Genomic DNA, 25,083 nt, shown 5'->3' on the forward strand with positions numbered 1-25,083 from the left:
GCTTTGGCCACAGACACACCGGAATGTTGGGAACAGCCATTCACAGGACACAGTCAACTTTATTTAGTCTCATCAGGAGTGACTTTAAAAATCTATTTAGACATGTTTGCATTGTTAAGAGAAAGAGAGTGTTGAGGTTGATGCAGTCTCAAATCCTAATTTAGCCTCATCCCGAATGTACAGTACATGACACTAACATAACAGTAGGTATCTAAAAACAAAAGTTTGCCATAACAAATGTCTAATATCTCAATATTGACCAAATATGCAATCTGTCATAATTTCACAAAACAATTGCAAATAGGAGCACTAAATAACTCTGATTTATGCTGGTAGAGTGGTAGAAACGTTGTTTGTAGTTTACATAAATTATAGCGATGAATAAACTATAATTTACACATTTTGATAGAAAAGAAGATACTGTATGTGTGGTGTACGTCTTTTTTTGAGCAGAAAAAGCGCAATGAAATTCGATTTAATGCCTAACATTTAATCAGTGGTTCTGCTCTCGATTAGTCAGCCTGTTTTCATTGTAGGGCTTTTTGCGCAAGCGGTTATATCCTTCTTCACAGGGAAGAGAAGAGCCGATTTCAACAGGTCCCACGAAGACAAACAAAGAACCACACCCGGTATTGTATGACAGGTAGCTATGTCTAAACAGATTATTTTGAAAAATAGCATCTTCACGGATATTAATCACCGTTCGTTCGGGGATAAAATACATTCATGCTTCCTCGTTCTGCTACTGGCATCGCAGCAAAAAAACAAAATGGCTTTACAATGCAGCTAGCTAGCTAACCTAACGTCAGGCCTGGAAAGCTGCATTTATTCGGACACTGCAGCTAGTCAATGTGGAACGAGTTTATCCGCAAACCTATGTTATAAAACGACAGGAATGTATTTGCACGAGTGCACAGCTGGTTGGTACTAGCCAATAAAATGGCCATTACAGGAGCTTGCTGATTAGGTTAGCTAGCTAACTTAGCATTGTAACTAACTGTCCTCATTTTAACTGGATAGCACCAGAGCGAATCAATGCGTTTGTAATTAAGCGGCATTTGACATCTTGTGCAGTATGTATATAATGTATATGCTAACTTTACAGTACAGCTAGAGAACGTATGTTTATATTAGCGATCATGTAAATGGATAACCGGCCACCTACAGCTATGTTGCTAGTAGCCCAATAATGGACTAGAAGCTAGAAGCTAATAGTGCAAGGGCCTTACCGTTACATGTTCTTTTTAGAGGAGAATTGGCTCTGTCAGCCAAATAATCTAAATATGAATCGAATTTCAATTGCGTTATGGTTCTAGAAATATATAAGGTTTTCTACTTTCATATCACATCAAAACAATTTCACAAATGGAAAATATACAGTTACTGTTTTAAAGATCGGCTTTGGGCAAAAATAACGTATTCAAACGGTATAACTGATCAATGCACCATCATACCAGGTAATTTAATGCTTAAAAATAAAGTTGGATTAATACGATATTTGACCAAAGTGCCATTTCTCCAAAAGCAAATCTTTTGAAATGACGTCAACGCATATGTAGTTACTGGCTAAGGAACAAGCTACGATGGTTTCGGGGCGCATGACCAGAATGACGCATAACTAACCACCAAAGGCACACCCCGTTTCTCTTTTCAAAATTGAGAAAGGGGCGGAGTTGGACCGGGTTAACGCAGTTGCAGCTGATAGTATCTTTATGTGACAACAGGTTTGTGGCGTCCGTCTTCTGTTAATACTCAGGTGTTCGGAGATGCAGATAGCTAATTAGCACAGAGTTGACTCTGGCGGTTTCCGTAAACAAGCACTGTAACATGGCAGACTCTGATGATAGTCTATCTTGTAATTGAGAAGTCCATCATCATCCTGCACAGATTTAGTACACCGGTCAAGCAAGCTTGTGTGGATATTAGCGATAGGTTAGTTAGAAGCTAATCTGGGTTGGCATCATACATCAGTCTCAAAGAGCAGAAGGTTAAATTACTACACAGCTTTATAGGGTTAAGGTGTCAGCATGCTTCAGTTCGACTGGCACCTATGCGAACCCAACAAGTGTTCTCACATACTCCCTTAAAATACCTTCTCTTTAAAAATTTGAAAAAGGCAGCAATAGCACTTTGAAACTCTGGAGCCAGTATACACTTCCTCAAAATAGTCAGAATGAATCTAAGATAACTCAAGAAATCCGTCATTAATTGTGATGTTTTTGCAGAAGACCTTAGTCGCCCAATTTTTACATCTAACTAAGATGTGGTGCAGTATTTCCTAATGAAAAGAATGTGCGTGAAAATGAGCAGTCTCTCATTGAATGAAAACAAAGACTTTATTGAAAAATCCCTACTGTTGACCAGGCACAGATGAAAGGGGCGTAGACTTTGGCTACTACTGACTTCGGCTTGCCTCGAAAGAAAAATGTCTGTGCCCGAACAACCGAAGAAAACTTTACTGAAGTTCAAAACTAACGAAACGTCACAATGTCATCGTAATACATTCACAAACCCTTCTGAACTGTTTCGGCTGAGAAGCATGCGGACGCCATTATAATTGAATTGGTCTGTCATCTGAAAACTCTGTTATAAAATACTGCTGTTTGGGCTTCTATTGAATTTATGTATAATCATTTTTCCCTTAATATTGTTGTTTCAGGTAAACATCATAGCAAATTATACATATATTTGAATACAAGCAACAATCAAGATTGCATAAAACATAACATAAGCAACAGAAAACAAAAGTGTCAGGGCTGGTTGGTATACCGTATTTTACATTATAAACTGAGTGGTTCGAGCCCTGAATGTTGATTGGTCGACAGCTGTGGTATATCACTGTATACAACGAGTTTGGCAAAACATTATTTTTACTGCTCTAATTATTTGGTAACCAGTTCATAATAGCAATAAGGCACGTCTGGGTTTGTGGTATATGGCCAATATACCATGGCTAAGGCCTGTATCCAGTCACTCCGCATTATGTCGTGATTAAGGACCGTCGTTAGCGGTGGTATATTGGCCATATACCCCACCTCCTTTTCCCTTATTGCTCAAATAAACCGTTATTTGGTGTACAGACCGGTTTGGGTTTTTACTTTACCTTCTATACCGGTATTTGAATGTTTGGTTTGTTAAATATGATATGCCATGTGTAATGTCCATTTTTATAGTTTACTCCACTACTTGAGTCATCTCTTTCCACTCTCTTTCTGTGCTGCTTTCCACACATACCTAGCCCCGTTAGCTAATAAATGTACTGAGTCAGAGAAAATTGAACTAGCTATACAGCCTGATAATACCAGTGATGGTGTAGACTTAAATCAGAATGTTTGTGCAACATTATCTTCTAAATCAGAGGGATACGTGAAGCCTGAGTATGTTCGCTACATGCAGTAGCTAAGAGAACATTACATGTAGCCAAAGATTATACGGTCCCCTAAGAAACACTTATCAACACTTTGGTTGCTACCCTATCTGCATGGTAAATACCAAGAAATACACAGCCATTCTGAGTGAGTGATCACCATCAACCTATGGTGAAGAATTTCTATCCTGATGGGAGTGGTCTCTTCCAAGATGACTATGTCCCCATCCACATGGCACGAGTGGTCACTAAATGGTTTGTTGAATGAAAACGATGTAAACCATATGCTATGGCCATCTGTCACCAGATCTTAACCCAATTCTACACCACCGTCAACAAATCCCCAAATGATGGAATTTCTTGTGGAAGAATGGTGTTGCATCCCTCAAGTAGAGTTCCAGACACTTGTAGAATCTGCCAAGGCGCATTGAAGCTGTTCTGACGGCTCGTGGTGGTCCAACGCCCTATTAAGACACTTTATGTTGGCGTTTACTTTTTGACAGTTACCTATACATTACTTCTTTAAAAAAAAAAAAATTCATTAACAAAAATAAACATTCTTTCTTATTACCCATGACATTTCTCAGGGTATCTGCAAGATTAGGGGAAAGATAGCATGAAGGGGTCCCATATTTCCCCCACCTTTGTTCTGAAGTATGGAATTTGTTTTCTCCAGCGGCAGCCTTTTAAATATCTCACAATACCACTGATTTTTATAGTAGGTTGCTGGTCTTTTATCCAAATCAGATTGAGTTGTGTAAGTAAGTAATGGTCTGTTTTCTGTGACACCTGATGCAAGTAGCAAGGGGTCCATTCTTCTAGGACATCTTAACATGCCCATTAGCTCAGTTTAGTTTTTCTCCCAGAAAATGGTTAATGTGGTGGGTAGGTCCAAAACAAGTGCCATTGGGTACGTTTCGTTGTTGTACTTATTTTTGTACTTACACATGTTATTCTTTTATTGGCCTTTGTATCAAATTGATGGTAAGTCTAATGGTGTTGAATAGTTAACATTTCTTTGCTTTTCCACCCTGTAAAAGAGCATGACTGCAAGATGTTTAAGAGAAGATGATGGAATTTTCCCTCCCCTCAATTTAAAAGGAAACAAAAACGGTGAAATCATAGACATTTCTCACTACATAGGGACCCCCTCCTGTAAGAATACCAATAAGAAGAAATAATTCAAGCAAATCAAAATTGAGGAGGCCCAGCATCTGTAATCCTGTTTCTGCTTTCCACCTCTCAGCTTCGCGTTGCTCACAGAAAGTCCATCCCAGCTCTACCCTCTATCAGCTTGGGCAGATAGGGCAGCCAGTGCCTTTGGTACCATAGGCCGGGGAACCCCGTTCCTCTTCGGACCGTCCGCGGCTATCCGCCTGGCCCAGATCGAAGCCCAGCTAGCCCTGCACCAACTGAGCATCATCGCCGCTGCCAGTAACCACGGCAACCAGCAACGGGCCCTGCTCAACCTTCTCCAGCAAGCAGCTGCCAACAACATCGCTCAGCCGCTCGCCCCCGTCATGTACCAGCCTCAGCAACAGGGGGCACCCTTCAACAGGCCCAGGAACATGCCATACCATCAACAACAACCGGGCCACTCTACGGGCGGCAACAACATGGCCCAGATGAACAGCTACCAGGCGGGTCAGTTCCCGCCGCAAACACGGCTACCCGAGGAGCTGGAGTCAGCTATCTCTGTCCGTGTTCAGGGTGGGAGGGATGAGGACCACCGACTACTCAACCAGAATACCCAGATCCCCCGGCAGCACTGTGTAGATCCCCGCATGCACGGGGACGGTCGGGGTGGGAGTTCAGAGACTGCCTATTCTAACAGCAACAACCTTGTTTCGCTCTCCTGCGATGACCAGCAGAATCAGATGCAAGATGTGGACTGGTCCAACTACCAGACTCCCAGTAAACTCTTTGGTCTCAATCAGCAGCAGCACCTCCAGCAGTCCTCCCACTCTCATGCTAACCCCAACAGCGGGCATTCAGGAGGGGGCATGCAAAGCTGGAATGCTCCTGTTTCTCAACCGGCTCGTCCACAGGGTGGAAACATGCAGGGTCTGTACGTACCTGAGAGCGCAGGCAGTATCCTGGCCGGCTTCGGTTTGTCAAACGATGACCTGGAGGTTCTCAGCCACTACCCTGATGACCAACTAACTCCAGACACTCTGCCCTTCATCCTACGTGACATACAGATACACAAAACAAACAGAAACACAGGCCCTCCTGCGTTCTCTCAAACTCTCCCTGCTATTCCTAACCTGCCGCCACCGCTGCGTCTTTCTCCACCACGGCGGCATCCTGCACATTCATGTCCGACCAACATCCCAACTTTTCTGAGTGTGACGCAAACGGCGGGTAAAGTTATCGACTACGGCCATGCGAGTAGGGCGGCGGAAGAGGGTAGGGACTCTTACAAACGCGAGCTACCGTCCAAGGAGAGAGCGACTAAACCAGAGTCAAAGTCCACCGGTTCGTCTTTGAAACGTAAAGCTGAATCCCCAAGGCGGCACGACGACTCTTCCGACTCAAAGAAAGACAAAGACTACAGGAGGCATGCTCCAATCCCCGACACTCACAAGCACAAAAGAACGCCCGTCAGAGAGCCGCCATTGAGATCTCGGTCGGAGCGCGAAGGGTCCAGATCAAGACCACAGTTCGAAGCCAGGAGTGAGTCGTCAAAATCAACCAGACCCTCCGGTGCCAAACGCAGCTCTAGCGCAACCAAGAGGCTCCCAACACCCACCATGATAGGTGATTTCTCGGCGGACCCTCCGAAGGTGTACCCCCACACCTGCTCCCTGTGCGACATGCAATGTGAACGGGCTAAGGTGAGTACCGTACCTGTACCGCACACGTTGTTCGCCAAGCAGAGATTTTGTTTTTGTTAAACGGATACTTCAGGATTTTGGAGTCTGATGAACTCGTGGATACCATTTGTTGTCTCTGCGTCCAGTTAGGACGTTGCTAATTAGCGTTAGCGCAATAACTGGAAGTCTTTTGCAACTGCTAGCATGCTAGTAGATACCATAGACTTCCAGTTGTTGTGCTGATGCTAGTTGGCTTTGGCTTGCAAAGCTACTTCTAACTTCCATCATTCTGGATACAGAGAAATGGTATCAATGAGTTCCCCTGGTTCTGGGGAAGTAGATAAAGGGCTTCATTGCCCAAATCACAAAGTATCCCTTTAAGCTTTTATAAAGGCCCAATGCAGTTAAAGGAAAAATCCACTCAAACTATATTTTGGAATTTGTTTCCATTAGTCCACTGTTGATACAGTACCACAGCGTTTTGAATGTCAGCAGTCAAGTTTTCAAGATATTGGACTTTCAAGAAGCAAAGTGTCACTTGCCACATTGTCATGGTGATTCAAAACCTTTTGGGACTATCAACAATGGACTAATGAAGAAAGGAGAAAAAAAAGAGTTGTGGGTTGGATTTTTCCTTTTAAACACCATAACCACTTTTACATACACACCAGGCATAAAACACAGTGAAATACATCACATATTTGATTCTACTTACAAAAAGAAACATATTTTAAGCAATGGTTTAACAGTTCTGATTCACATAAACAGTTTGTACGTTTGGTGAGCTTACGCCGATTGAAGCACCAGGTTTTCTGTACAATCTTTCATTTTATTTGGACATATAAATACCTTAATTGTCATTCCAGCAGTGATCTGTTGTGCTAGCACCAGCTGAGCGAGCCTCTGTCTTTAGCGAGAGTGAAGTGAATTCGGAACAACAATGTATGCATCTTTAAAAATAGTTTTCACATACAAACTTTATATGTCCGAAATCAGAATCAAATATGCTTCCCAAAAATAACATGGTCGCTGTGGGAGAATGTATATTTTGATTGGCAATTTTCTGCATTTGTCAGTGCCATCAGGTAGCCTGATTCCAGATGTGTCCATGTAAACAGCACTATTAAGGAAATTGTTCTTCTGGCAAAGCATGGAAACGTTTTTATTAAACTACTTTATTGATCTATCAACAATAATCGCATTATTGTGTGCATCTAACCGTACACGGTGTCTTCTCCTTTCAAACCGTTCTTTTGTAAATCCATATATGGTTGGTGTTACTGTTGAGTTGTTCAACAATCAATTAAAACTAAACAATAAAGGAGAAAAAAATAGAAAAAATGTGCTCCTGAAAAAGTAGCCTGACCCGTACTCTGCTAATGACGAAGAAGATGAAGATTACAGAAGACATGGATATAACTGCAAAAGCTGAATCGTATTTGTGGTGAAGAGGACTAACTTGACCCAGTATTCACTCTTCTGCAGTGTACAAAAACATTATCAATGCTGTTTTAATACCAGAAACACCATTTTGCAATTTACATGTTTTTTTACAGGTTGTTGCCAAAATGTCTCTTGATAACTTCAAATCTTGATACCTTCTTTAGTACTTTGCCATTTGATTTGATGCCTCAAACTTAAACAAGTAGTTTCAATACATATATTTTTGATAGCTTGTTGAGGCATGCATTCAAGATATGGAAGACCTACACATATCAACAATACCCCTAAATATACATAATACATTTCCACCACTCTCCTTAATGCATACATACGCATAGGCACTATGGTGGTGTAAATGTGATCCTACCAATCACATCTCTGCTGGACTCTGGTAGATATCTAACCATTATTTCTTTATTTTGTTTTTTTCCTCCCAGGACTGGATCGATCACGTGAACACAGTCAACCACACAGCTAGCTGCAGAGATCTGCGCAACAAGTGGGTGTTTACATTGTTTTTGTTGCTAAAACTATGCTGGCAGTTAAAATCCTTATGTCTATTGAAGCACCCATCAGTCTAAGTAAAAAATTTAATAAATCCCATCAAAATCCATGATATCAGATATTCTTTTTTTTGCATGGGCTGTCTCAATCCATCACATCTGCCTATGTCAGCCTTCCGCGTCCATGATAGTTGGCCGAGCCACAGCGGTGTTTATCAGACCATGAGACATCCCGAAAATCAGTCTTCTCCCGAAGATGTCTGTAGGGTCCCGAGCGGTTTGAGAAGTGTCGTGACTCGTCTGACGTCGTTAATGCTGATGTGCCAACTAGAGGTCCACCGATAATTATTTTTCAACGCCGATACCGATTTATTGGAGGACCAAAAAAAGCCGATACTGATTAATAGGCTAATTTTATTTGTAATAATGACACTTACAACAATACTGAATGAACACTTATTTTAACTTCAATCAAATCAATTTAGCCTCAAATAAAATGAAAGATGTTCAATTTGGTTTAAATAATGCAAAAACAAAGTGTTGGAGAAGAAAGTAAGTGCAATACGTGCCATGTAAAAAAGCTAACGTTTCAGTTCCTTGCTCAGAACATGAGAACATATGAAAGCTGGTGGTTCCTTTTAACAGGAGTTTTCAATATTCCCAGGTAAGAAGTTTTAGGTTGTAGTTATTATAGGACAATTTCTCTATACGATTTGTATTTCATATACCTTTGACTATTGGATGTTCTTGTAGGCACTTTAGTATTGCCAGTGTAACAGTATAGCTTCCATCCCTTTCCTCGCCCCTACCTGGGCTCAAACCAGGAACACATCGACAACAGCCACCCTCGAAGCAGCATTACCCATCGCTCCACAAAAGCTGCGGCCCTTGCCGAGCAAGGGGAACAACCACAAGTCTCAGAGCGAGTGACGTTTGAAACGCTATTAGCGTCACCCCGCTAACTAGCTAGCCATTTCACATCGGTTACACCAGCCTAATCTCGGGAGTTGATAGGCTTGAAGTCATTAACAGCTCAATGCTTGAAGCACAGCAATGAGCTGCTGGCAAAACGCACGAAAGTGTTGTTTGAATCAATGCTTACGAGCCTGCAGGTGCCTACCATCGCTCAATCATACACATAATTATAATCTAATAACACACAGAAATACGATCCTTAGGTCATTAATATGGTCAAAACTATCATCTCGAAAACAAGACGTTTATTCTTTCAGTGAAATACGGAACCGTTCTGTATTTTATCTAACGGTTGGCATCCATAAGTCTAAATATTCCTGTTACATTGCACAACCTTCAATGTTATGTCATAATTACATAAAATTCAGGCAAATTAGGCGGCCCAAACTGTTGCATATACACTGACTCTGCGTGCAATGAACTCAAGAGAAGTGACACAATTTCACCTGGTTAATATTGCCTGCTAACCTGGATTTCTTTTAGGTAAATATGCAGGTTTAAAAATATATACTTCTGTGTATTGATTTTAAGAAAGGCCTTGATGTTTAGGGTTAGGTACACATTGGAGCAAGGACAGTCCTTTTTCGCGAATACGCATCACATCGATTATATGCAACGCTGGACACTAGATAAACTAGTAATATCATCAACCATGTGTAGTTAACTAGTGATTATGATTGTTTTTTAATAAAATAAGTTTAATGCCAGCTAGCAACTTACCTTGGCTTACTGCATTCGCGTAACAGGCGGGCTCCTCGTGAGGCTGGTGGTTAGAGCGTTGGACTAGTTAACTGTAAGGTTGCAAGATTATATTAGCCCAAATCGGTGTCCAAAAATACCGATTTCTGATTGTTATGAAAACTTGAAATCGGCCCTAATTAATCGGTCGACCTCTAGTGCCAACTACTGTCTGTAGCGTCCGAACCATTTGAGCTACATACTATGACCCCACTATGGAAAGGGGTGACTCACGAACACGATGGTGTTCTCCGTTTAGCTTCCTTCTGAAGCTAACCCTTACAAACAAATGAACTATGGAGGAGTTCGTTTTGTTCCAACAAAAATAAGGGGTTAAGTAAAACAACATTCTGAGCTTTCTTATATCCTAGATATAGGACAGACTCTTCAAAACCTTAGTCTTTATGATAAAAAAATTACTGCCTTTTTGTTGCCATTTCTGAATGTGTTATTCAATGCATTTCTATGGGCTATAGGAGGCCAAATTCAATATTTCCTAAAATATAGATTAAATTATTATTATTATTTTAGCTTTTTGGGAATCTTTAAATGTGTACTAGAAATTTGAAATCAAATAGCTAAATGATCCATGGTATGACCATCTTAAAAAACAATTCCATATGTTAGCCTCCCCTGCAACGGCTTAGACTTTTAGAGTTAACTAACCCATCAATATGCAACAATAACCCATGGATGATGTACTCATGTCTCTTCTTTCCCCCCCAAAGGTATCCCGAGTGGAATCCAAATGTCCCAAGGTGAGAGATGTTCCTAAAATGTAGGACTACCTATTTTTCACCCTGATTGTCCAACCATACCTTTTTTAGATTACAACTGTGCAACTGACAAACCACCTATCATTTTCCTCTGGTGGTGTTGTATGTCACTGGGTCTTTGAATCACATATGATGTCATATTGTTCTTCTGACTCCTCTCTCTCCCCTCTTTGCCCCAAACCAGGAGGGACCCGTCTCAAGGTCAGGATGCCTGTGCCACCTGGCAGTCCCTAGAACGCTCCCCCTCCCGCTCAGTCTCCCGTTCCTTGTCCTGGTCCCCCTCTCCCACCCCCCCTCCGGACCGAAGCAGAAGGATCTCTCCGCCCACCTCCCATGGACACGCCCCCCACACCTCTGGCCGGCACAGCCCCTCCCAGTCCCATCGGGGTTCTGCCTCCAGTGCTCACAGGCCGGAGAAGAGAACCAGTGAATCCTCAGGTAAGCCACTTTGTCTAGATGCTAATCTGGGCTAGTGGTTGACATGGTTTCCCAGACCCAGATGAAGCGTATTCCTGGAGTGCTAGTCTGTTGGCACTGTATCTTCCCTGTGCTACATCGTCATAACCCAGACGTCATTTGTTACCCCTATCTACTGTAATATATCAAATCAAACTTTATTTGTCACATGCGAAAACCTTACCGTAAAATGCTTACTTACAAGTCCTTCTTATTCTTATGTGTCAGATTTTAAAAAAACTTTACTGAAAAAGCACACCATGCAATAATCTGAGTACGGTGCTCAGACACGAAAACAAGCCATACAGGTACCCGCCATGTTGTTGGGTCAACAGAAGTCAGAAATAACATTATAAATATTCACTTACCTTGGATCTTCATCAGAATATACTCCCAGGAGTCCCAGTTCCACAACAAATGTTTGTTTTGTTCGATGTCCATGATTTATGTCCAAATACCTTCCTTTTTGTTGTAATATATCTATGTCATTATAGCCCAGACATCTGTCACCCCTACATCCAGGGATATCTACTGTGATATATTTACGTCATTATAGCCCAGATATCTGTCACCCCTACATCCAGGGATATCTACTGTAATATATTTACGTCATTATAGCCCAGACATCTGTCGCCCCTACATCCAGGGATATCTACTGTGATATATTTACGTCATTATAGCCCAGATATCTGTCACCCCTACATCCAGGGATATCTACTGTAATATATTTACGTCATTATAGCCCAGACATCTGTCGCCCCTACATCCAGGGATATCTACTGTAATATATTTACGTCATTATAGCCCAGACATCTGTCGCCCCTACATCCAGGGATATCTACTGGGAGCTCCTCTCGAGAAGGCCTGAAGCGTTCCAGAAATGACCCCGCCAAGTGTGCGACTGGCCACGGCAACAGAGCAGGGGTTTCTGGGAAACACGAGTCCGGGAAACGTGAGTCCTATTTGTCGTCCACCAGCAAGTTTCCGGCGTCCATGTCTGAGAAGTCACATCGCCCATCTTCCTCTGCTTCCTCTAAGCCAGGCGCCAAGCCAGCGGCTGGGAAGGAGACCGCCTTAGGACAGGACTCAGAGGTGTGCCCTTCGCAGAGCTTTTGGTTCAATCTGTTGTTTGCTATGCAGTGTCATTAGGGCTCTTAAGATTAACCTCATTATCAGTAATAATTACTTTCAGTAGTAATATCATTAGGGAAATTTCGCAAATTGAATTAGAACTAACTTATAAGCAGCTTCTTCACACTCCCATCCAACCCAAGCAGTGCTTGTAAACCTTCCTTCCTTGATTTTAGCTCAAGTCCTCCAGCGCGCCACAGAAGAAGCCAAATCCAACGCAGCAGAAGAAGAATCCTCCAGGTTCCTACTTGCGCTATCTGTCAGGCCTCCCTGTAGATGCCAAGTACCAGGAAGTGGTGTCACTGGTGCAGTCCTTCGGCAAGGTCACCAACGTCCTCATCATCAGGAACGAGGAGGGGGATGAGAACCAGGGGCAGCCGCAATACAGTAAAGTGAGTATAAATAACTGTGTGGGAGTGTCAAGTTAGGCATCATACCCTTTAATGCTAAGTGGTGTCTTTGATAAGTATGAAGACATCTTGTTTACCCCCTGGAGTCGATTTCCCCGGCCCTGCATAATAAATAAAAAAATACCCATCAAAATCTCTCAGTTTAAGCATTGTTGTGGACTTAACATCCAATTTGTTTGTTTTCCTGTTTATAAGTGTGATTTTTCAGAGTGAAAACAGAAACCTGGGAAAACTAAACAAAACAGAGAAAATAGAATTGGGGTAAAAACTGAAACTGATTTTATAGGACTCAATAAATAGGCTGAAGCATGTTGTTGCCCCTCTGCATTTATCATATTAACTGGTTAGCTTCCAAAAAGTAAATGTGGACTGTTGTAACATCTTCAAAGTGTGCCAGTCAGATATATTAGTAACGTCTTCCTGAAATCGTCCATATTGTTTTGTTGTGGCGGGAGTGATTTTTGCCGTGGCACAGCACTACATATAAATGGCTGCAGCGGAAACACTGATACACTATATATACAAAAGTATGTGAACACAACGTCAAATGAGTAGATTCGGCTATTGCTGCCACCCGTTGCTGACAGGTGTATAAAATCGAGCACACCGCCATGCAATCTCCATAGACAAACTTTGTCAGTAGAATGGCCTTACTGAAGAGCTCAGTGACGACCAACATGGCACCGTTATATAATGCCACCTTTCCAACAATCTAATTGGTGAAATTTCTACCCTGCTAGAGCTGCCCCGGTCAACTGTAAGTGCTGTTATTGTGAAGTGGAAACATCTAGGAGCAACAACGGCTCAGCCGCGACATGGTAGGCCACACAAGCTCACAGAACGGCACCGCCAAGTGCTGAAGCACGTAGCGCGTAAAAATCGTCTGTCCTCGGTTGCAACACACTACTGATTTTCAAACTGCCTCTAGAAGCAACGTCAGTACAAGTACTCTTCGTCTGGAGCTTCATGAAATGGGTTTCCATGGCCGACAGCCGCACACACAAGCCTAAGATCACCATGCGCAATGCCAAGTGTCGGCTGAGGTGGTGTATAGCTTGCTGCCATTGGACTCTGGAGCATTGGAAATGCGTTCTCTGCAGTGATTAATCACTTTTTACCATCTGGCAGTCTGACGGATGAGTCTTGGTTTAGCGGATGCCAGGAGAACGCTACCTGCCCCAATGCATAGTGCCAACTGTAACATTTGGTTGCAGAGGTATGTTCTGGGGCTTTTTTTCATGGTTCGGGCTAGGCCCGTTCTAGTGAAGGGACATCTTAACGCTATAGCATACAATGACATTCTAGACTATTCTGTGTTTCCAACTTTGTGGCAACAGTTTGGGGAAGGACCTTTACTGTTTCAGCATTACAATGCCCCCATTCACAAATCGAGGTCCTTACAGAAATGGTTTGTCAAGATCTGTGTGGATGAACTTGACTGGCCTGCACAGAGACCTGACCTTAACCCTATCGAACACCTTTGGTATGAATTGGAACGCCCCCTGTTGAGCCAGGCCTAATCGCCCAAAATCAGTTTCTGACCTCACTAATGCTCTTGTGTCAGGGACCTCACGATATGTATTGCATTCAATATTGTTATTTTGTTGCGATTCAATGTTCCAAACATAATGCTCATGGTATGTCTGCTGCAAAGGTACAAGAGAGAGCCATGATAAAACAAGTTTTGATTTGTCATGGAATTAAAAGTGCAAAAAAAATGGCTTCCTATTCAGAAAGAAGAAACAAGCTATGAAGCAAGAGTAATGGTGCAGGTACACCCACTGGCGCAATTTTTTTTCCAGATATGTAACTTCACTAGTTCTGTATCCATCTGTCTAACATCTACCCCTCTTGGTGTCTCTGTTCCTCCAGGCCACTGTTTGCATGCAGAAAGAGCAGGATGCTAAAGCACTGGCTGAGTGCCTCACTCTCACCATACGGGAACACCCCATCACTGTCTCCGACCAGGTTTGTCCCTCCCTGCTTACCGTACCAAAGCCACCTCGGCTCCCAGCTGGGTATTCATCCACTGGATTGAATATCATAGAATTGGCACATGACAGAAAGAGGAGAAAATTAAATATAAAGAAAGGTGATGATTGATCAAATTGAAACTTTTTTTTCTTTGTTTTACAGAATGGCGAGGAGGAGCTTACTTCCTCCATACCTGTCATTATAAAGGGGTAAGTATTATGCATTACCTGTGTATACTAGGGTTATCTTTGACCCCTGAACTTTGCCACTTGTGTGTTATTACGGAGGCAGTTGTTCACACATTTCACTCATCTCCATAGAGAAGTGATCGGTGCTCCCAAGACACCTGCAGCCCCCAACGAGGCCAACTTGACCGTCAGAGACCCAGGTAAAAAAAACATACACTTAATGTTCTTTTGGAATGCATCCCAAATGGCACCCTATTCCCTATATAGTGCATTGTGTTCTGCTCAAAAGTATTGCACTAAATAGCAAATAGGGTGCCGGCCTTAGATGTCTTGATTAATATACAACTAATGATGTTTGATAGACCTGATCAATAAGAGTTGTGAAATGGAACATTATACTTTTTTTCCCCCCACAGAAGCCAGCGTTGGTCAGAAGAATTCAAATGAGGTGCTTTATTTTTGTTTATCTGTCTCTTATTTGCCAGTATGTCCATTACAATTGTATTTCAATCTTGTATATCACATCTACAGAAATACAAGTGACGGCTGTCCCGTGCCGAATGCAGCAGGTGTAGACTTTACTGTGAAATCTCTTATCCAGCAATGGAGTTAAGAAGAGATTTACTACAAAAACAAAAGTTATAAATTAACAGAAGGCAATTCTGTAACAGATCATAAACATCGAGTGGCAGCAGTGTAAAAATGAGAGGGGGGTTCAATGTAAATAGTCTGGGTGGCCATTTGATTAATTGTTCAACAGTCTTGTGGCTTGGGGGTAGAAGCTGTTATAGGAGCCTTTTATTCCTTGACTTGGCGCTTCAGTACCGCTTGCTGTGCGGTAGCAGAGAGAACAGTATTACTTGGGAGATTTTTTTGGGGGGTGGTGGGGGCTTCCTCTGACACCACCTAGTATATAGGTCCTGGGTGGTGGGGTTCTTCCTCTGACACCACCTAGTATATAGGTCCTGGGTGTTGGGAAGTTTAGTGTTCCAGCATATAGTGTTTCAGTTAATCTTTAACACTTAAAACAATAAAAAAACAGCCAGCCAGCCAGTCAGCGGTGTCTGAGCTGTAAGATTAAATGGGTTTCCCAACAGATACACAGGGAGCAGGTGAAGCCACAGAGGAAGAGGAAGAGGGGCTGTAGAGCGGGACAGCTCGAGAGACTCAAAAGACTACAGAGGGAAAACAAGGTGCAGAACTGAACTGATATCTCATAGGCCCAGGCAGGGGATGCTACATTATGGAACGTTTAGATAGAAATCTATCATGTAGATTAGACTTGATTTGGCCCCGTCAGGACAGGTAGAATAGGAAATTGTGTGACTGTCAGCTCTATTCATGATATCTCTGTATACAACGTTCTGACCGCTTTCTTTTGTTACCTCACTAAATACTCCACGTCTTGATTATGACGGTCTTTGTCTCCTGTGGTTTGACCTTTTTAGAGGGGCATGGTCAAGATTACTGGACTTCCTGAAAGCGGCTGCTCCGAGATTGATATCGCAAAGCTGGCCCAGCCCTTCGGTATACCTGTCAAGATTCTCCTCATCACCAAGCCCAGTGAGGTAGGCACGCTATCCGCAATAAATCACTCACTTTCACATTATGTCACTTAGGGCAGTGTTTCCCAACCCTGGTTCTCCAGTACCCCAACAATACACCCTGTACAAGCACACCTGATTCAACTTGTCAACTAATCATCAGGCCCTCAATGAGTTGAACCAGGTGTGTTTGTCCAGGCCTACAACACAAATGTGTGCTGTTGGGTGTACTGGAGGACCAGGGTTGGGAATTTGATTCCAACGTAGAACATGCTGAATATATTGGCAGGGTCAATGTTCTGTCAGATGCTTTGGGTAAAATAGTCAGTATAATGGCAATATCATATGATTTTCACATTGATTTTTCAACAATCTAACTTGTGTGCCCAATATGACTGACTGTCTGTGGTCCTCGCCAGGCTCTGGTCACCATGCAGGATGTGGAGACAGCCCAGGAGATGGTGAAAGTTTACACCGACACGCCTGTCTGCATCAACGACTCTGTTCTGAACATGAGCCTGCTTCCAAACCTCCTGGTGGACTTCAACAGACCGGTAAGATGCTGTGGCTTGACTGACTGATCCCTATTAGGGCCTCAACCGTGCATCTCCAGCGTCCTCTGTTCTGGGCAGTTTTCTTCACTTAATTCCAGCTGGTTGCTGCAAAGTATGATAAATGTCCACTATGAAAAGGGTGTTTATGTACATTCAACTTATTCTTCTCTGATCAGTGACGACATGAATAACTTTTCATTCCATTTTATTACCACAGGTGGCACTTTTCCATTCATTGATGGGACCCAGGAATCCTGTTAGTGTGAGTATTTTACTGTTGCTTCAGCTAACCTAAAAGGCTCTTAATAATAGCATTGTTGCCACCTCAAGGAAAAGGTAGAAAAACACAGACAATCCCAACTGATTTAAGACCTGCATGTTAAAACATGATTTAACCTAATGAAATGAATCACACCCAAGAGCATATATTATTGCAGAGTCCCTTTACAATTTCTAACAACTATTTAGGAAGTTGAGCTTCTAATAATTGATACAATTAAAGTTGTTTGTAATTGATGAATACATTTCAATGTTTCCAATACGTCCTGCAGAAGGCGGAGGTGGGAGGTGATGATGATGATGATGATGACTGGAACCGTCTCCTGGTTGTCAGTAACATCCCGGCCACGCCCTCCGGCCCAACAGAGATCCAGAAACTGGTCCAGCGCTTCGGCACAGTCCAACAGACTCTGGCACTCAAGGACAAGGTGAGGGACCTGTGGGTGGGGAGGGGTGTGTTGGGGGACGGGACGGGGGGTCTTTGTGTGCTTAAGTGTCTCTACGGGAGGGACATCTTAGTGAGGAACGTTTAACTGTTTGTGTGTTCAAGTGTCTTGCATCTACCCTGCCTACAGTAATTCCACGCCATCCATCCAATCCTGTTTTTCTTTACCCCATGCAGATCATCTTTGAGATGGGAACAGCAGACATGGCCAAGAGTGTCTTCAACCGCTTCCAGAAGTTTCCCTGCATAGTTCAGAACAACAAGCTTGCCTTCTCCTGGAAACCTGATCCCAAGACTGATCTACCTAAAGTCGATATCTCCTCTGCCGGCTCAACAGCTTCAACTGATGGCAATGACTCCCAGACTGCAGAGACCACTATGCCCCCTGGTGGCCAGGAGGACTCACTGTCTCAGTCAGGATTAAAGATGGAGTCAGGAACCGGGGTTGATACTAAGGTTGAAGGACAGGAGGTTCAGCCAGGGAATGAAGGGATGAATGTTGAAGAAGGGGTTCAAGCCACAAAGTCTCCAGCATTAGGAGGAAAGGATCAAGAGAAGGAGCCTGATGCATCTCCCTTACAGCCAGCAGGAGTGAACCAGAGAGAACCTAGAGGTCAGGATGGAGAGGTCGTCACAGAGAAAGTTGTAGACATTTCAACAACGGAGTCCGAAGAACCAGTCTCCTCAGATGCTACCTCCGCTCCTCAAGCTGCTAAACCAGAGACCGAGAACATGTCTGTTTCCAGTTCCACAACGGCCACCCCAGCCCCAAAAGTGATGGCAGCCATCATAGAGGCCTTACGACAGGAGAGCAGGAACAGATCCTCTACCAGGATTACCACCGACCAGGCTGCAGCTGAGAATCCTCCAGGTAAACAGCCAAAAGATAAGGAGACTCCAAATGTTCAGGCTGCCCCCGCTCTACCCAGAGTGACCCCAGAGATCCTGAAGGTGCTGCTGGAGGAGTGCAGGGTCCGGTCCACCAGTAGGGCCGGCGCTGAGCAGGCCAGGAAGGAGCAGGCTCAGGCGCCCCCTGCAGGCCAAAAGCCATCCACTGGAAACCGAAGAGACCACAGTGGAGACGGGGAGCCTGGAAGAGAGCAGGCCACCAAGAGGAAGACCCGCGAGGAGGAAAGGGAGGAGAGGGAGAGAGTGAGGAGGGAGAGATGGCTGAAGACCCAAGAGGAGGAGAAGGAGAAAGGAAGGAGGGAGAGAGAGAAGAGGCGGTCCCACAGGGAACGGTCATCAGGATCACCGGGGTCCAGGTCCTCTATGAGGTATGAGGGGAGCCGGCACAGTGGGAAGAGCGGCGCCAGGTCTGAGTCCAGGAGAGGAAACGGAGAGGAGAAACAGCAGGTAGGAGAGAGGCTAGTGTGTTGGTATTCACTCTATACAGAGAGGACAAAACATTAACAACGCTTTCCATGATAGGCTTTCCTCTGGACAGTCTATGATCCCTTATTGAGGCCACTTGTTAAATCCACTTCAATCAGTGTAGATGAAGGGGAGGAGACGCTTTAAATGATTTTCAAGCCTTGAGACGATTGAGCCATGGATTGTGTGTTTGTGCCATTGGGCAAGACAAATATTTGTGCCTTTTGAACAGGGTGTGGTAGTAGGTGCCAGACACACCGGTTTGTGTCAAACTCAGCAGCGTTGCAGTTCTTTCCATGCTCAACAGTTTCCCGTTGTGTATCAAGAATGGTCCACCACTCAAAGGACATCCAGCCAACTTGACACAACTGTGGGAAGCATTGGAGGCAACATAGGCCAGCATCCCTGTGGAACGCTTTCAACACCTTGTAGAGCGGGGGGCCAACTCAATATTAGGAAAGTGATCCTAATGTTTGGTGTACTCTGTGCATGTATGGATGGAGAGAGAATCTCCAGTGAACCAGAGTGTCATATACCCATCATGAATACAGAATGCCAATATCAACTTTCCAATCATTTTGGGGAATGACTTGCCATTTTGAAGAAAGCGGTGGTTTTAAAGTTCCCTGTCATGTGTTCTTTCAGGAAGAGGAGGAGTTAGGTGAGATGCACGTCCCCTTCGACATGGAAGACTTTGTGACTGTGGACGAGGTGGGGGAAGCAGCTGCGGTGCCCTGTCCTCTCCCCGAGACAACCACAGAGGTGACTGAGGTTACAGAGGTGACCGTCAACGACCCTGTGACCACAGCCTCTGAGGCGGAGCAGCAGGCACCAGATGACACTACATCGATGGAGTTGGAGGGTGAGCCTGGGACAGCCAAGGTACGGGAGGAAGCGCTGGACAAACGAGAACAGAAGGAGGAGGGGTTGTCCCCAGCAACCACAGAGGGGTCGGTGAAGACTGCAGAGGGACCTGGGGACGTGACAGAGGAGACATTTCCAGACTGTCAGGATGACATCAAAGAGGTCAGTGTGTCCAGTCACATTCCTATTTGAGTAATCCCTTTCCTAAAAGGAAGGCTTCAACTCTATAGCATTCAACAACGAGCAGGTCGGTGATAGAACTACTTCAACCGAGGAAGGAAAATATGAAGTGTTTCTAAAGTGTGAACACGACCCCAATCTTATCTAACATTCCTGTCCTTCAGCCTGTGGTCACTGTGCCGAAGACAACCTGCGACGAGGTCACTGAGGAGTCCACTACCACAGACTCACCTGGCGCCGCTGGCGAAGAGGAACGGGATGGACGAGTGGAGGGCCTCAACATGGGGACGTTTCTGACAGTGGACGAGGTGGGACAGGTGGAGGAGGACGGGGAGAAGAGGTCTGCTGAGAACGGTAAAAAAACATACTGTATATCACTGCTTGTCTCGTGAAAGCCCGTCATTGTAAATAAAATCTGGTCTGCTGTGCTTACCTGTATAAATAAATGTTTTTTTTTATGAAGATGTGGTAGGAAACTGGCCAGTGGAGATGAGAAACCAACTTTATGTTAAGTCAATCTGCAACATATTTGTCTGAGGAGACTGGATTGTGTTCAGTAGCGGAATGTTCTGAAATGGAAAATAAATGAGTGGTTTGGTCAAGTTTAGTTAGTCCCTACCTGATCTTTTTTTCCTTAGGTATATATCGTCTTGTTTGCCACAGGAGGGAAAAGACTACAGGGAGAATGTTGTTTTGAGATATGGTAGCCAGCCTACTGTATGCATAGTAGTGGTTGAGTTGGCCACCCGCCTTTTTGTTAAGTGGTCAATGAATGGTAACCTGGTTTACATAGATTAGTGGTTGTGGTCATTGTAGAGGATTGGTGGTGGCGAGGTCAGATAACCAATTGTATGTAGTAGAGGTGTAATGGTACAAGCATTAGTACTGAACCGTTTGGTATGGACCTCAGATCGGTCTGCACTGTGAACCCAAATGAATAGATAAATAAAACATCTGTGTGTTCACAGTACATGTCAAGTTTACACACCGACTCATTCCAGGGTTTTTCTTTATTTGTATTATTTTTTACATTGTAGAATATTAGTTAAGTCATCAAAACAATTAGGTAACACATACAGAATCATGTAGTAACCAAAAGAGCGTTAAACAAATCAATGTTTATTTGAGATTCTTCAAAGTATCCAACCTTTGCCTTGACAGCTTTGCGCATTCTCTGAACCAACTTCATAAGGTATCACCTGGAATGCATTTCAATTAACAAGTGTGCCTTGTTAAGTAAATTTGTAGAATGTAACACAATATGACACGTGTTGCACAAAATGAGGATTTCAAAAGAGAAAGAGTACACGAGAGAAAAGCACACTTGGGTACATTTGTAAACTATGCTTAGTTTAACCCTAACGATAGAGGCAGGCAGTGTTTCTCAGCCAGTCGAATTCATGAATCAGCCGGCATCACTTTTATGGATATAAACTTGGGAAAAAAAGAAAAGTCCCTTCTTCGGGATCATGTTTGAATGAAGAAGAAAAATCATCCAAATAACTTCAGATTTTCATTGTAAATGTTTAAACACTGTTTCCCATGCTTGTTCAATGAACCATAAACAATTCATGGACCTGCACCTGTGGAATGGTCATTAAGATACTATCAGTTTACAGACGGTAGGCAATTAAGGTCACAGTTATGACAATTTTAGGACACTGAAGAGGCTTTTCTACTGACTTTGGAAAAACGCCGAAAGAAAGCTGCCCAGGGTCCCTGCTCATCTGCGTGAACGTGCCTTAGTCATGCTGCAAGGAGACATGAGGACTGCAGACGTTGCCAGGGCAATGCATTGCAATGTACTGTGGGACACCTAAGACAGCGCTACAGGGAGACATGACGGACAGCTGATCGTCCTCGTAGTGGCATACCACGTGTAACAACACCTGCAAAGGCTCTGTACATCCGAACTTAAGAAAATATATATATTTCTCCTTTATTTAACCAGGTAGGCCAGTTGAGAACAAGTTCTCATTTACAACTGTGACCTGGCCAAGAGTGATACATGTGCAGATGATGAGTTAGCTGTGTTGTTGGCTAGCTCCCCTAAACAACAGTGCCCTGAAGAGTGAAGCAATCTTATTTAATAAAAATTAGTGTTGGTATTCCAGATTCCATATCTGTTCATTAAGTGAATGCCAGAGAAGCCTGTATTGAGGATATATTGGCATGGGTGTTGTTAGGCCTGTGACAAACACCGGCTTGAGGGCATTATAACCTTTTATAAAACAGGTTACCAACATATTCAAATAATGATTTACATGTTAATTAAAATGTTATTTTGATGGATTTATTCATACTAATTTTCATTCTTCCACAACATATAGTCCCAACACAAATCTGGGGTTTCTACCCAAGCCGGCTGGTCGTTCATTCTATCAGTTCAGTTGCCAGAGATGCGATCCAGTCGTTCAGTCTATTTGTTCTGTATCTATGGACACAACCCAGTTGTTCGCTCTAAAATGTTCCATTGCCATACTGGCTGGCAACGTTCTTAGCCATAGGTGGCTAGCTTGCAAGCAAGGAAAAACTTAGACACGTCAAAAAGTGCAACCAGAAAAACAGCTGCAGTATGTAGCTGCATTTGCATAAACTGATTTCTAGTGACATTGATTTGGATACATTGATAACAATGAGCTAATGAGGCGCAATTTCACCTGGCATAGAAAATATGTTACAGTAACGTTTGTCATTTCATTTTTCCACTCTACCAAAAACTGAACCGTGGCCCCAACACCGCAATATGTACCTAACCGTGGGTTTGGTGAACCGTTACAGCCTTAGTATGTAGATCAATGGTGGCTATGGTAACCACTATACGGCTAGATGATCAAATGTGTTAGAGGTGAACTCAGCCAAATCAATGGTGGTAGCAAGCTCATGTTAACCTGGTTACCAGTCTGTTTTGTGTTATGCCACTCCTCGTCATCGCAAACATAGCAGGATGGCACGAAAAGCTGGGTTCTTTGAGAAGTTGTAGAAAAAATATGGTTGGTTGACGGCCTGAAACCACGTTAGTTTGGTTGTTTTTAAGGTGTCTGATTTTTATTTAAAGACTTGAATTATAATTTCTTTCCTTGTAAGGACATTTTGGTGACTTGTCAGGTCTAGGAAAACTCAAACAGAACTGTTAAGGTCTCAGTGATGACCCTGCTCCTTCCTCCATCTTCTCTTTCATCTCAGTGGAGTTGAAGCGAAGGAGGACATCTCAGGAGGAGAGAGAGGAGGAGACGGCGAGGAGGAAGATGAAGATGGAACCCCTCTTTTATAAAGACTACAGCATCCCTCCCTTCAACCCTGACAGCCCTGTCGGTGAGACTCAAATGCTGCTGTGTTTGACAATGAACCAGTTGTTGAAATTGATTAGGGTAGCTCTAATGATACATTTGTCAAGCTTATCGATTGTCAGAATAGTGTGTGTGTGTTTACATAGGTCCCATAGTATAATCACATGTCGTTTGTATATGTTAAAATAGGTTTTGTTTCTGGTCTGTTTGATCACTATCAGGCATGGAGTTTCTGGTCCCCAAGTCAGGCTTCTTCTGTAAGGTGTGTTCTAAGTTCTACAGCGGAACTGACGAGGCTGAGAAGAACCACTGCAAGACCCTCAAACACCATCAGAACCTGGAGGTGAGAACCCAAAACAACCAATCAGCAACAACACTGACAAATCAACAACCAATCAGAAATAACATTTTGACAATCGGGGAAGGGGTCAATTCCATTGAGTAAATTCCTATGGCAAAACAAATTTGGAATTTCAGTTTGCTTCCTGAATTGAAACTGTTTTAATGCTTTTATTGTCCTGGTGTTACGTGTTTGATAATTAATACATTGATACTCAGGAGTGGGGAGGAGATGAAGGATTGTGTCCGGTCATGGAAACCATCAGCTTAAGATTGGCAGCAGTGCCGGTGTCTCATGGAACCCATATGTTCCACATAGAATCAACATTATCTAGTAAGTAAGATACTCATGATTTTCTTTTTATTCTTCTACAGAAATCCCTGGAGAAGTGGAGAGTGAAGAAAGACTGACTCCGTGATGAGCTGAAGAGTTAAATATTGACTGTCTGTGTCCCAACCACGGACTGATTCATTCCTGTCTTAACTCTTTTCCCACTTCCTTGTTTTTGTTTTTCTTCCCCATGGGTCCAATCTCACTCACTCACTCACTCACACACAACTATAACTGTTTCTTTATGTTAGTTATTTTCCCATGATATAGAAGAGAAGTGACTCAATAGAGAGAAATTAAAGTAGAAACCAGTGTACAATGAAAATAAAGTGTTTTATTCAATCGCCGTGTCTTTGTTTTGAAATTGAAACCATCCTTTGAAGACATGTTTACCAGAGTCACCTTTTACCCTTATTCAATACATCTTTATTCATCCCCACCAGGGCAATTCTGTCTATATACTTCCGCATTATCCTGATTTGAATACGGTTAATTCAGCAGTGTGGTGTCCATGCACACAAAGGGAAATGTACTGATTTCCATGTTCAAGTCATGCATGGACCATTAGCTTCCCCTAGCTAGCCACTGTGCTAAAACGGCTAACCTCCTGTTACCATGGAAATATTTTAGACTTGGCTTTAGTTAAGGTATCGTTCTCTTTTATATACTGTAGCTATTTCAAATCCATACATTCCAATGACTCACTACTTCACTGCAACAGTTGATTTCTGTAAAAGAGAATTCTGTCAACATAAAAAAATAAAAACAAACAAAACATGTTTTTTATTGTTTCTGGTCACTGACAACGATGAGACAGCCGATCTCCTCCCTATCGGCTAACTGTCAGTGTGGTGCCAGGACAACAACCTCTCTCAATGTGAGCAAGACAAAGGAGCTGATAGTGGACCATAAGAAAAGGAGGGACGAACAGGCACCCGTTAACATCGACGGGTCTGAAGTGGAGCGGGTCGAGACTTTCAAATTTCTTGGTGTCCACGTCACCAACAAACTAACATGGTCCAAACACACCATGACAGTTGTGAAGAGGACAGGACAACACCTTTAGTCCCTTAGGGAACTGAAAAGATTTGTCATGGGTCCCCAGA

At 43.3% G+C, this 25,083-nt stretch overlaps 1 protein-coding gene across 1 annotated transcript in view; it reads left to right on the forward strand.

Moving 5' to 3' along the window:
- Positions 1-24,319, forward strand: part of LOC115116038 (zinc finger protein 638-like) — a 40,782-nt gene extending 16,463 nt beyond the window's left edge. Inside the window, exons 4-24 of the mRNA XM_065003310.1 lie at positions 4,614-6,204; positions 8,064-8,125; positions 10,571-10,600; positions 10,803-11,056; positions 11,907-12,166; positions 12,382-12,597; positions 14,488-14,583; positions 14,752-14,798; positions 14,910-14,977; positions 15,194-15,225; positions 15,875-15,970; positions 16,226-16,345; positions 16,741-16,875; positions 17,093-17,137; positions 17,427-17,582; positions 17,777-18,955; positions 19,619-19,999; positions 20,182-20,371; positions 23,204-23,332; positions 23,529-23,650; positions 24,022-24,319. Coding sequence (XP_064859382.1) covers positions 4,614-6,204; positions 8,064-8,125; positions 10,571-10,600; positions 10,803-11,056; positions 11,907-12,166; positions 12,382-12,597; positions 14,488-14,583; positions 14,752-14,798; positions 14,910-14,977; positions 15,194-15,225; positions 15,875-15,970; positions 16,226-16,345; positions 16,741-16,875; positions 17,093-17,137; positions 17,427-17,582; positions 17,777-18,955; positions 19,619-19,999; positions 20,182-20,371; positions 23,204-23,332; positions 23,529-23,650; positions 24,022-24,057 — 5,245 coding nt within the window. The 3' untranslated portion in view covers positions 24,058-24,319. The remainder of the gene's footprint in view (positions 1-4,613; positions 6,205-8,063; positions 8,126-10,570; positions 10,601-10,802; positions 11,057-11,906; positions 12,167-12,381; positions 12,598-14,487; positions 14,584-14,751; positions 14,799-14,909; positions 14,978-15,193; positions 15,226-15,874; positions 15,971-16,225; positions 16,346-16,740; positions 16,876-17,092; positions 17,138-17,426; positions 17,583-17,776; positions 18,956-19,618; positions 20,000-20,181; positions 20,372-23,203; positions 23,333-23,528; positions 23,651-24,021) is intronic.
- The last annotated feature ends 764 nt before the right edge of the window (positions 24,320-25,083 follow it).

Source organism: Oncorhynchus nerka, linkage group LG18 (genome assembly GCF_034236695.1).
Source record: "Oncorhynchus nerka isolate Pitt River linkage group LG18, Oner_Uvic_2.0, whole genome shotgun sequence".
Lineage (NCBI taxonomy): Eukaryota > Metazoa > Chordata > Actinopteri > Salmoniformes > Salmonidae > Oncorhynchus > Oncorhynchus nerka.